Here is a 12,836-nt window from a genome sequence, read left to right as displayed (position 1 = left end):
TCTCTGGCAGTGAGGCACAGGTTTTTATCAGCTCTGCCATATATTTAATAATAATCCTAACTAACATAACTGAGTTATTCTTATTAACCATATAAATATGCAGTCTTCCCCCTTTATTTAAAACCTTAATCTCTTGATCCCAGTAATATCTTCTGGTGATGAGATTTGCAGACTGATCATACACAGATTTAACTGTCTGCTCCATAATGTGAGAGCAGGATCCAAATATTGTCTTGTCTGGACAGAGGTGGGTTCAAACTTGCCAAATTTTCTGCTTATATTAAAGCCCTTCTGAATTTTGCTTCCTGTGTGCAGAGTTTTCCAGCCACATGGAAGAAACTACATTAAATAGCTCCTATTTTCTGTAGGGGTTTGTGAGATCATTTTACTAACCAGTTGCCTCAGCTATGACTTGTTGCAGAGAGCACTGTATTGAATAACTTTTCAAAGCAAATCCAGGCTGGTTTAAAGAACACAGAAAGGAGGCTGTTCCTTGCTGTTTATTCTGAGAATGGGGTAGAAAGAAGATCTAATTAAATCTCCCAGACACCGTCTTGAGAAAAATCCTGCAAACTGGAGCATTTAAGTGGTTTTGTTTCTTCTTTGCTTTTGTTGGAGGCTTCATAGATAGGTGTGACAGGTACAGCAATAAGAAACATGAGATGAGCACTGTATTCCGCTTTGGGCCAGGCGGGTTGGAGAGATGTGGTCTGGTAGTGAGACCTTTGTGTCTGTCCTCTAACTCAGTGTGTCACCACAGAGAGTTTAGCACCTGCATTGTTTTGATTCACCCAGCTGAGAGAGCAGGGCAGACAATGTACATCTGTTTCAGAACATTGCTTTAAGTGTATAAATTGCTTTGAGACCAGTGCTTGAAATGAGCATATTATCATTGCTCTTCCTCCAGGAACATGGAGTGCTGCTACCATCATCAGTGAGGCAGGTCTGGGGGAAATGCCTGCTCAGTTAATTCACAGGAACAACTACAGGTGGACATGGCCCACACCAAATAGAATTGTTTTTAAGCAGTAAAAATGGAGTAAAAGTATGCAACAGATCCATCACTGCCAGTAGACTGCAGCAATGACCTTCCAGAGAAATTCTTTTTTGTGTGCTATCTTCTCAGCTGGGAAGATTTTTACAGAAATTGATGTTTGTTAATCTGTAATACAGTTCTGTGCAAATAAAGGGAATTCTCCAAATTAGGATTTTAGATTTTGGCTGGACAGGGCTTTAGTTAGGATTACTTTGTATTAGCAGGAAAATATACAACAATATAACTAGTCTTAGCTGGTTTAGGACAGAAGCTGTGCTCAGACCTTGCACAAAGAGAATGGTGTCAGTGGAGGGGGAGCAGATGGGTACTCTCTTACTGTGTGAAATTTGAGTACAGAATGGCATTCTAGGTTAGATGGCAAATCAATCATATTCTGAAAACAAAACTCTGTTGGGAGACGACCTAATACTTTTTTTTAACAGCATTCGCTTGAGAAATTTTAGTACTTTGCAGTCAAATATATAGTGGTCCTAAAATTATGTGGGATTGAATAACTGTACTCTACAGAAAGGGGAATTACCTTACCCAGTCATGAAATGCAGACATCTCTAGGCAGGGAGGAGCTGACAGAACTCCCAGCACCATGCAGCAATGGCAGGAGAGGGCAGAGAGGCTGGCAAGCCCTTTGTCTTGTTAAGGGAAGCAGTGAGACCACTATTCTCAACACACAGAAGGTGGCACAGTGCTTCTCAAAGTCCTGTTTGATAGACTGATACACCATCACCATGACTGATCTGCTTCTGAAATGAAGAGTTGACCCAGCTATGAATCTAAGCTCTCAGTTTTTGGGCAGCAGGAATCAGAATTGGGTATCTGATTCCTGCTGCCCCTCAAGACTAGCAGCACCTGCTCTGTGGCACTCTGTAGCCTCTCTCCAGGCTGGGCAAGTGCTCCTGGGCTGGCTCTGTGCCATTCAGAAGCAAGGATCACATATCATGCCCATGCAGTTGCCATCTGTTGCTAACACTGGCAGGTTTCTACGTTGAATCCTTTCTGTACAGCAAATGAAATAAGGTAGTGTGCAATCCAGCTAAGCAAGCCCCTTCCTTTCCAGATGATAGGAGGTGTTTTTACACTGCTGAGTCTTGCAAATGAAGTCTTCAGGGAAATGATCAACAGCGTGGAGTGCTGTGAGATGGGAGCTTGCAGAATGATTGCTGCTCACAGGAGGGAGAAGTGGTGTTTGCAGCTGTAGGCTCAACTTAGTGGCAAATGATGATCTATTGGAGGGAAGAAAGCAAAGCAGCCAGGGTAACCCAGATGAGGTTGCTATTTTCTAACAAGTTTCCTTTTCTGTTTCTGGTATAACACAATAGACTTTCTTCCCCTGGAGCCCAGTGGGTGCCAGTCATTGCTCATATCCTCTCCTCTGAGGTGGCCCAGGCCAGGCAGGCTGGTGCACATGGCTCATTGGGGCTCTTCGGGTGATCCTTGGGGCAGGTGGTTCTGGAGCCTCTTGCACTGCCTCTGGGAATTGCACGCTAGTCTCTCACCTCCCTTTTCCTGTGTGTATTGTTAGAAAGTTCCTGCCTTATGTGGCCTCTTCCTCCTCCGCTGCTTAACTCCAGGGGATGCTCAATTAGCCTGATCTGCACTCCACAGGTCTCTGGATATGAGGCACTGGGGAGAAAGAGAGACCATGGCTTGCTCTAACAACAGAAGGCGATTTTCTGAAAAAAAGGCAACTGCAGCCTTGTGCTGCCACCCCAGCACAGCGTGGGACAGCAGGATCCCCACACCTTTGGGGACTGCCATGTGGAGGGAGTTGCTTATAGGTACCAGCAAATGGTCAAGCAATTGAGATCGGGAATCTGCTATTTCTCACTGGCCTGGCCTGAAAGAGAAACTCCTTCTACCATTGAAAATCCTGAGCACACAATCCTCTGGGAGGCAGGAAGTAACAGCTTGTTCAAGCACGAGGTTCTCCTGACCAGCCTGGTCTATTAAAGAGAAGTTCCTGCTGTTTTCCTGCTGGCACTGGTTTGAATTATAGTGCAGACAGACCTGCTATCCTTCACTGGAATTTGTGTCTGGGTAATGTTTTCAAAGCTGCAGCATTACTGGGAAAATAGGTCAGAAGTATCATCGTGGAAAGAGGGAGAATCTCTCCTCCAATCTAAGCAGAGCACAGAAAGAGGCACTTGTAGCTATGACAGAATCAACCCGATGGATAACATCCTACCCCAGGACTGTGCAGGGCTGTGGTTAGAGAAATAACCAGCAAATTGGGCTTGCTCACTTAGACTGCTGGCTCCCTACAGCTGTGCACTGCTTGAGGCAACAAACCTCAGCCCAAGTTAGAGTCAAGGAAGGTGCATTCCTGCTGCAATACAGGTATTTTTAAAATGTAATAAATTTTTCAAATGTCCTTTGTCTCTGTCTTGTGTCCCTATAGGAAGAGTGCCAGAACTATGTTCGAGTGCTGATTGTTTATGGCAAGAAGGTCTTTACCTGTGGTACCAATGCCTTTTCACCTGTGTGTTCCAGTCGACAGGTCTGTTTTAGCTCTGTTACAGTGATGGAGAGGGTTGGATGCATGCTCTGGGGAAGGCCAGTCATTTGGCAGGCTATCATGGGTGCACAAAATGTGTTCTAAATGTAGCTGACTGAAATTATTTTGGTTTTCTTCTTTGGGCTACTCTGGGGCAATGAGTGCATCTGCAGTTGGGGAGCAAAAAGTTCATGTTATGGGTGAGTTGGGTCTGGACAAAGTGCTGCTCGTGTAAATCTTGGGTATGGCGCTGAAAATGAGGAATATAGACAAGCTTAGCTGTGAGTACCTACTGAGCTGAATACCTTAAAGTTTCTTTAAAATAAATGGCAAAACTCCCTTTGGATTCAAGGGAGGCAGGAGTAGGTCCAGAGAAATGTTTATTTGTATGTTTTTTTAAGGCCAGTATGTATTTAGGAGGTGTCTACGGAAGATTGAAAACCTGTGCCTGCGCCAGGAGCACCTGATTACACCAAGCGGGTTTGGGCTTTACTGGCTGGGGAATTACCCTTTGTACAAAGCAGTAGGATCAGTGAGGCTCAGACACAACTTCATACATTGGCAAACGATGGATGTAAAGATCAATTTTCAGTCATCACTAAGATTACCTTCTCATAGCTACCTGATTTTTAAAAATCAGGGATTTGCTAGTAGGTCCTCATGGGCAAACAAAATTCTCTATACCAGTAAGAAAGTCAGATGCTCTTTAAATTTTCTTCTCTCTCCTTTTAAATACAGGTAGGAAATCTCAGCAAAATCATTGACAGAATTAATGGAGTGGCTCGGTGCCCATACGACCCTCGGCATAACTCGACAGCGGTGATTACATCACGAGGAGAACTCTATGCTGCAACTGTGATTGATTTTTCTGGACGGGATCCTGCTATTTACCGCAGCCTTGGAAATGTTCCCCCACTTAGGACAGCACAATACAACTCCAAATGGCTCAATGGTAAAGTCATGTGGGTCACATCTGAGCAAGAGATATATTAAAGTCAGCTTGACAGGCTTGTAAATCTTTCTCTCTCTTTTCATATTGAGATCCAGAGTTATGATGGGGAAAGGCTTCCGGAGCAATAATCAATGCAGCTTAGAAGACATTTAAAAAGAGCCTGGAAGTATTTCAGAGAAGTTGATTTAGAATATAGAAAGTGGGTCTTAGAGGCTACTTAACATATATATGGGTCTCTGTCTTGTGAGATGACCAAATACATCATTTTAACAAGAAAACCACTCAAAGATTTGAAGATCAAAACCAACTTAAAGCATCATATTGTTGACCCAGTTCTGCAGAGTGATAGGCACTCTTTACTTCCACTGACTCAGCTGAAGATGCCTGGTTTCAGTGCAAGATCACGCCAAAAATGAGAAATTTCACAGAACATTATGTTCCATGTGAATCCACGGTGATGTGGATTTATAGTTATTAAAAGCGGCTCTTACACCAGTATGATAATACCCTGCATCAAGCAAGCTATAGAATTTCAACCAGTAATCCCTGCACTGAGTCCACACCTTCTGACTGGGGCAAAGCACTTCTTGTCTGAGCAGACTGTAGTGATGGATACCCCAGTATTCCCCCCATCTCCTTTTACCCAGGTAAATTGATCAGATATTTGAAATCTTTCTATTAGATTTCAGGACATTTCAATTAAAGATAAGAGCAGTGGGACTGTGCACTCTCTGGAGCTTAGTAAGACTGAATTAGGCTTCTGCAGGCATACTGAAGTCAGTATGGAGACCTGGAGTTTAAGGAAAAGGATGTCTTCCAGAAGGACTGAGAATTAGGACTAAGCATCATAGCCCATATACACTCATTGGAAATATGTTCCTCTTGTTTGTGCATGAATGCAAGATTCAGAAGGAAGCCACATTGGAACAGGGGAGTTTAAGGAAGACAATCAGTAACTGAAGTTCTCATATGTGACTGGAAAAACTAATGTGACTCTTGGATTTATAACTTTGTGCAGCATTGGTGACATCGGAGTAATTTCATCCTGTTCTGGACACTTTTCAACAAGAAACAGAAAACCTGAAGGTGATTCAGAGAAAAGCCATGCAGTGATTTGAAACTTGGAAAGCCTGCCTCACAGTGAGAGACTTAAGGAGCTCGATTTATTTATCTTTCTGAAAAAGAGATAAAAGGTGTTTTGTTCACGATATGGAAGTACTTACATCAAGAGAAGATTTTGGAAAGGATAAAGTTCTTTAATCCAGCAGACAAGTCATGACAAGAACCTGTGATTGGAAGCTGAAACCAGATAATACCAAATGTGAAAAGAAGTGCAGGTGGCAGCTGGGTCAGTCTTCAGTCATTTGAACAAGTCATTGAGGAAAGTGATGGCTGTAAAGCCATGTGACATTGTCCAGTAAGATCAGATCGCCTTCGAAAGATGGGGTCTAACTCACCTATTAGTTAGAGGATCTGATGGTGGAATTACAGGGTGAAATTCTCTGATTTGTGTTAGACAGAAGGTCAGACTGGGGATCACAATGGTCCCTTTAAGGTTCATGGTTAGTTTGAAGGAGAAAGTTTGACAGGAGATGATTTGCAATGTCCTTCCCTCCGTACCATCATCTGCCTCCCAAACTCGGCTTGCAGCATCAGTGGCCTGCCTTTCTCTGTTCTTCTTTCCCTCCTGGGCTGCAGCTTTAAAGGAATTTTGTACTTCTCTTTTTTCTTCTTCCTTTGAGCACTACTCAGAAATGAACATTTTAAAACACCCTATAAAACCAACAGGTTTGGGGAAGGGTTTTTGTTTGTTTGTTTGTTTGGTCAAATATTATTCATTGGCCAATCTTTACCAAAGAAACTTCTAGGATAAAAGACTACACACTTTAAAGCTTTGTTATATACCCAGTTAAAATATTTACTGCTAAACCTACTAAATTTCAGGTTCATTTCAACTCTTGTGAAAATAATAACAAAAATTCTAGGAGAAAAAGCATTAAGGAGAGCGTGTTTCACTAGTGTCAGTCTCTGGCATGGTTTTGTTTTATGGACATAAGATAATCTTTTGTGCCTAGAAACTGGAAAGGTTTCATGATAAAAGCCAGATGTGACAGTGCTGGGAGAGTAGCTTGAATGTTTCAGTGCAGCTGTGTGGGGAATCGGGCGGATGCACGCAGCATATTTAACACATCATAAGGTCCACTTCAGAAGTGAATAGGTGAAGCAGCCCAGTGGGAAGGCTTTATCTTGTAAAATGAGTATAGGTACAGAGAAAGTCCTGCATATGCAAAGTGTTGAACTCTGCTTTCACTGAAATCAGTAGCAGCTTTGCCAATGAAGTGGGGGAAAAATGGGGCCTTTCCAAGATCTGAAAAAAGGTACTAGAGCTATATCCTCATATATCATTATTCCCATCTACTGTTTTTATGTCCTCTGCTGACTCCAAACTCCCTGTGGTCCCAGCTTTGACAGGCTGCATAAATGGAGCTGGCAGCGCAATGCACTGAGCGAGTCAGTGAGCATGGATTGATTTCTAACCTATATAAATCTCTTCAAATGTTTGTTTTTCAGAGCCTAACTTTATTGCTGCCTATGACATCGGCTTGTTCACCTACTTCTTCTTCCGTGAGAACGCGGTGGAACATGACTGTGGGAAAACAGTGTATTCTCGTGTGGCAAGGGTTTGCAAAAATGATATTGGAGGGAGATTTTTGCTGGAGGACACATGGACAACTTTCATGAAGGCCAGACTGAACTGCTCCCGTGCTGGAGAAATCCCTTTCTATTACAATGAATTGCAAAGCACCTTCCACCTTCCCGAGCAAGATCTGATCTATGGTGTCTTCACTACCAATGTGTAAGTTGCCCTGGCTTTACTGCCCTTCCTCTACCCCCAGCAGTCTGAGACTGACAATGTATTGATTTCTTAAGCAGTCTGAGCAATCATTTTAGAGAGATCGTTTGGTTAATGTGAAAGAATAGATAGGTCTGTGTTATCCATCATGACAACATAGCCTCTAGGACAGTGTTTTTAATCCATGGTTCACAGTTTGCTGGAGTCTGTAAAAGCTGACTGTTCAGTTTTAGGGTAACTTAATTTGGTACAAACCTGGGCAGTGACAGACTTCAGACTTTTTGTAGGGACAGTGCAACTTGTATAGTTTGGAGAGACGATCTAAAAATGACCCAGAAGAAACACATTAATTTCCAGCCAGGCTAATTGCCTGGACAATCTGACACAATTGTGTGAACACTGGAGCTGGCCCATGAGATGGACAGGTGCTCACGCTTGGGAGAGAAGGGCTAGAAAGAGAAGAATGAGGAAGATGGGATCACAACAGACTAGATTGAAATCAACATCTATTTCAGTTGAACAACACTATAATAGCAAGGTCATGAGGACCACAAGGCATTTAGCATTTCCAAGGCAGGGGGGCTTTACTCTGCCACAGACTGTTTGAGGTCCACAAATCAAAAGCAGCCTTGGAGCTCTGAGGGGAAGGTATGATTTCTGATACTTCATAATCACCTCTTCTTGGCTTGATATTGAAAAACTTGTAATTGGAATGATTTAGTGTAGCTGTGAAAGCAGAAAGGAGAAGAGGAGTTAATTAAAAAATATATTGAAAAACTCATAATGTATATTTTTAAGTCAGGAAAACTCAAATAACTTCTTCTCTGATGCCTAAGGCTAGGATGATAAGTTTCAAGCTATAACCAGTCTGCATGGTATTGAGTTTCAATAATACATGTTCTCCAGGGGGGTGTTAGCCTGACGTGTAAACAAGAGAATGAAAATCCGAGTAGTTACTCCATATGGCAAATGCTCCAAGTGCCTTCCTCATGCTGGGCAGCCAACTTCTTGGGGGTTTTTGTGTGCAGTGCTGTACTGTCCAATATGAATAAGGGGCTGTTCCCAGGGAGCCCACAGAAAACCAAAGCAGTGAAGCCCTGCTGAAGTACAAACCCTCCTGTTTTGATGTGTTACCTGCTGGTGTGACAGGGCTTGAATTTCAGCCCTTGAACTCACAAAGCATCAACCCCAACTTCTTGAGCTAAAGCGCTCTTGGGAGCCTCACTGTGAGTCAACAGATCCTGAATGTTCTTCCCCCTCTGTAAATTCCAAGAAATAGGTAAGTGTTTGGCCACCCTCATCCATCTTCCGTGTTTTGTTTCTCTTCCACCATTGCCAATGTCAGTCAAAAGTGAGCCAGCAGAGAAGCAACTAGAAAAAATAAACATGATTGAGCACTGCATCTTGACTGTGGACTTGGGGAAGATCTGTCCTCAGACTGAAAGGCACATGAGTCATTCTCTAAAAACATTTAGAAGATATTAGCCAAACTTCCTGAACATTAAAAGGAAATCTGGCTGCTGCTTTGGGCACTTGAGCTGACCTTTGTTTTCTTCTTTTTTTGCAGTTGGAGAGGACTTCTGTGCCCATAGTGATAATGTTTTGTCTATCTATTTGTCCATTCATCCAGCCAAGAATGGAAGCTGGAAATGAGAAAATTATTAATAACTGTATTTTATTTATCAAATTGGGGATGTTTTTGGACATGGGGGAGGCATAGACTAGCTCTGGCTGGAGCAGTTCTCTTCTGCTGTGTCCATCTCCCAAGTTTAGCATGAGATGTGATAAGTGTTATGATAAGTGTTACCTGTCTCCTGTGGGTACACTTGAGTCATTCTTTGTACATCAGGGATGTAGGATCTCTCTTGTATCTTCTGAAGACAATATAATATGCAATGCTTGTGTAATTGAAGAAATTAGTAATTGATAATAGCTGAAGTTAGATCAAATAGCATTTTGGGTCTACAACATGGTGTTCTTTTAAAAGTTCAAAGGGAAAATGTTCCAATTTGTCATCCGACTGGAGAAATAATGGTAATTACTCTTTTAACTTTCACTGGGACTTATATCATGGTGCATGAGCTCTGCATACCAAAGAGGGTTAATTTATGCACCAGTCTGAGTTTCTTTGTGATAAAATGCCAATGCAACACAAAGCTATGATTTTTTTGTTGTTGTTATTTACAGGTATTTTTTACTTCGGAAGGTTCATGTTTAATGAATTTAGGGTCATCTTATAACAAAGGGGAATTCGTGGTTGTGGTAACACCCACGTACAGATTTATTGCTTCATGTTATGTTATACCCAGCTGAATCAGTGGGAAAGAGAGCTTTTAGGGGAAGCTGCTGATGAAATATTTAAGATGTTTTTATTAAATTTTTTCTGGGAGTTAACAGAGACAGTATTAGAACCTCTTTGAACTTAACCCATTCTTTATACCAGCTAGTTAGTCACAGGAGATAGGAGGTGGGGATAAAGGAAGTTGCACTTCACACCAAAACAGAGGGGCCAGCTGTACCAGTTGATGTCACTGACTTGAGACTGGGATCAAACTTTTCATAAGAAGGGATGGGAAATATGCCAGGCCACAGATGGAAAGGAAAATGGTCCACAGATTTAATGGAAAACCACTTTCCTTTCTCCTTTCCAGCAAAGAGAAAAGGCTGAACTATGAAGTCCTTAGCAGAGTCCTAAAAATATCCTTTTTTTTTTTTCTAAGTATTTTCATTAGACTAGTGGAATTTTATTCTTTCTTTTCCTTTTTCATTTTCTTCCTCATTGTCTTTTTTTTCCTGTGTGCGCCTCAAGGCATTTACTTGTCATCCATCATTAGGTTTGTCTTAAGAGCTGCTGTCTGTGAGCATGCACTGCGTCAGCAGTGTTCAGACAAAAGTGGAGAAAGGTTTGCCTGGTGTTGCTTTGACATGTTCAAAGTGAACTACTCCATCATTCTGGGGATGGAAGGGGCAGGAGGGAGCAGAGAATGGGAAGGCAAAGCAGGAAGTTCTTCCTGATGTTGTATTGCTAGGAAGAAATATGCTGTGAAAGAATCTGTTATTCTGCTTTCCAGCCTGGAAGGGTGAAGAAAGGCTTTTTTTGTGTGTGCAAGAGAGTGTAATTATTGGTTTAGTTAAAAAAAAAAGTGTTCTTTTCAGGGAATTCAAATTGCTTTAATTAGCAGAAAGATACATACAGCAGGGCTTGGGTTATTTAAAAGGCACCGTGACAAATCAGTCTCTCATGCTGCCCCTATTTTTAGTTTTATTTTGGTATCTTTTTATCTAAACCTTGTAGTTTTCCTAAAAAAACAAAAAATAAAAATAAAAAGAGGGGAGAACTGGGAGCAGGTTTGAATTCCAGATCATCACTTATCAGTGTCCCCCTGGGTCAGTTTTGTTGAGGTCACCATCTAGGAAGTGCCCTCCAACCCTCTTGAGGCAGGACAGGAGGAGATGAGCTTGCTCAGGATCCTGCAGAAATGGGTCCTCCAGGACTGAAAAGGAACAGCAAAGGCCAGCTGATCTGTGTGCAGTCTGACTGGGCAGCAGAGCATCCCTAGAACAAATTCCTTTCCGGAGAGTCCTTCATACAGCAGCATCTCCCTCGCTGTGCCTCCCCTGGCTGAGTGTAGATGGTGAACAGTCTGCCCCAGACAGGTCCTGTTCCCAGCTGGGAACACACAGAAGTGAACTGTGGTCATTGAAAACAGAGGTTTCCATGAATTAGCAAGACCTTTTGCATGCTGAGCTGCTGTCAGAACCAGCTGGTTTGTCACTGTCACCTTTTCCCTTCCACTGCATGTATATATATATAAAATATTAGGTGATATATTTTATAGCTGAAGATTTCAGGAACCTGCAGAAACAGAATTTCACCTTGAGAAACACCAAGAGATTAAAAATTAGGTTGTTTGTAATCAATAAAGGTAGACCGGTTGTTAAAAAAATAAAAATAAAACCAGACTCAAATAATCCATGCAAATTAAACTGTATTCACCTTTCTTGTCAGAACTGCTTCCATGGCCCTTAAATCTCTGACATTTTAAAACCAAACTTAAAATTCATTCTCAAAATTGTCATGCAAGTCATCTGCATTTTACAGTTTATTTATTTATTAATACTCCCAGTGAGATTGGTATCACTGTACATCTACCTAGCAATTTACATGTATATTATTTGAGTCGAGTTTGATGTCTGTTATGATGAAAATGTCAATGTTCTAATGATTAAATTGATTTCTTTTACCCTCCCCTTTTCCAGAAACAGCATAGCTGCCTCAGCAGTGTGTGCCTTCAATCTGAGTGCCATTACTCAGGCATTTAATGGCCCTTTCCGTTACCAAGAAAACCCAAGATCAGCCTGGCTGCCAACATTAAACCCCATCCCGAATTTCCAGGTACTGCTGTTGCCCTTCAGTTTACTGCAGTCCCTTTTACATTCTGTCACTTCAGTGGGTTGATTTGTGTGGGGCTCATTTCTCCAGGTGGACCCATGGTACAGATAAATTGTATTTCTCCACATTTATGAGTGTTTTAGTCTGTGGAACTCCTTGCCACAGAATTCATGGCAAAAATTGAATGGTTTAAGGAATAATAAGAATGTTCTGGTTTTTTATAATGATGAATAATTTAAATCTCTGTTGCACTTATCACTGGCACGTGTACTCTGAGGATGTGATTCTCACAAGAGGACTTAAGACATGTCCCTACTAAAACTGTGAAGGACTGAAAGCTGAAGCTGGACAAAGTCAGACTAGAATGGAGACAACCTATATTTTTTAAACAAGAAAGGTAATTAACCACTGTGACTCTGTAAGGAAGTGATGAATTTTCCATCACTTGATAGGGCCCCTAAGGCTACCAGTGCTTCAGTGGAAGATGGATGACTTTCTAACACATGGTAGCTCAGCCAGAAGCCATGGACTTGTTGCCACAGTAACTGATGGAAGGGGAGACATGAGGATTGTCACAGGGGTTCCTTCTCCTTTTAAAAATCTTTGAGTTTATGAATGAGCAACTTTCCAGGATTATCAGTTAAAGCAATTTTGAAAATTATAAAACAACTTCAGTTGCTTTATCACCAGATCCAGTCAGTGTGGTGCAGAGTATGTGTGTGACAGCCCTGGCAAACCTCAGTCTTCTGAAGCATGAGCCCATTTTACAGCTCAGCCGCTTCCCACTTGGGGAATTCTAGGGAGGATGGACTTGTCTTCATGTCCTTGTGTCCCCATGGCACATCCTTTCAGCCTAATTGTCTGAATCTGGCTCTCCTTTATTATGGCAAATGTGCTGAGGCTGCTTGCAAGTGCCATCTGCCTTCAAACTGGTGATGTCAGGGACCTTCCAAAAAGAACTCTACAATCGCCTGAAATCAAGCAAGAGCAGATGGGAGGCACGTCTCTGCTGCAGGCAGAGCCAGCCTTGTCTTGCTGCTGAGGAGCCTGATTTCTCCTCTTGAATTCCCTCTTGGCACCTGACTGAGG

At 42.1% G+C, this 12,836-nt stretch overlaps 1 protein-coding gene across 8 annotated transcripts in view; it reads left to right on the top strand.

The window, feature by feature from the left end:
* The window catches only part of SEMA5B (semaphorin 5B), a 269,726-nt gene that overhangs the window by 194,983 nt on the left and 61,907 nt on the right, over nucleotides 1-12,836 (top strand). For all 8 annotated transcript variants that reach the window (XM_048309256.1, XM_048309257.1, XM_048309258.1 and 5 more), the window contains 4 exons: nucleotides 3,453-3,551; nucleotides 4,287-4,500; nucleotides 7,072-7,357; nucleotides 11,615-11,750. In XM_048309256.1, coding sequence (XP_048165213.1) covers nucleotides 3,453-3,551; nucleotides 4,287-4,500; nucleotides 7,072-7,357; nucleotides 11,615-11,750 — 735 coding nt within the window. The remainder of the gene's footprint in view (nucleotides 1-3,452; nucleotides 3,552-4,286; nucleotides 4,501-7,071; nucleotides 7,358-11,614; nucleotides 11,751-12,836) is intronic.

This window comes from Corvus hawaiiensis, chromosome 7, assembly GCF_020740725.1.
Source record: "Corvus hawaiiensis isolate bCorHaw1 chromosome 7, bCorHaw1.pri.cur, whole genome shotgun sequence".
Lineage (NCBI taxonomy): Eukaryota > Metazoa > Chordata > Aves > Passeriformes > Corvidae > Corvus > Corvus hawaiiensis.
Note: the sequence above shows the minus strand (reverse complement) of the source record. Positions and strands in the feature narration are given on the sequence as shown.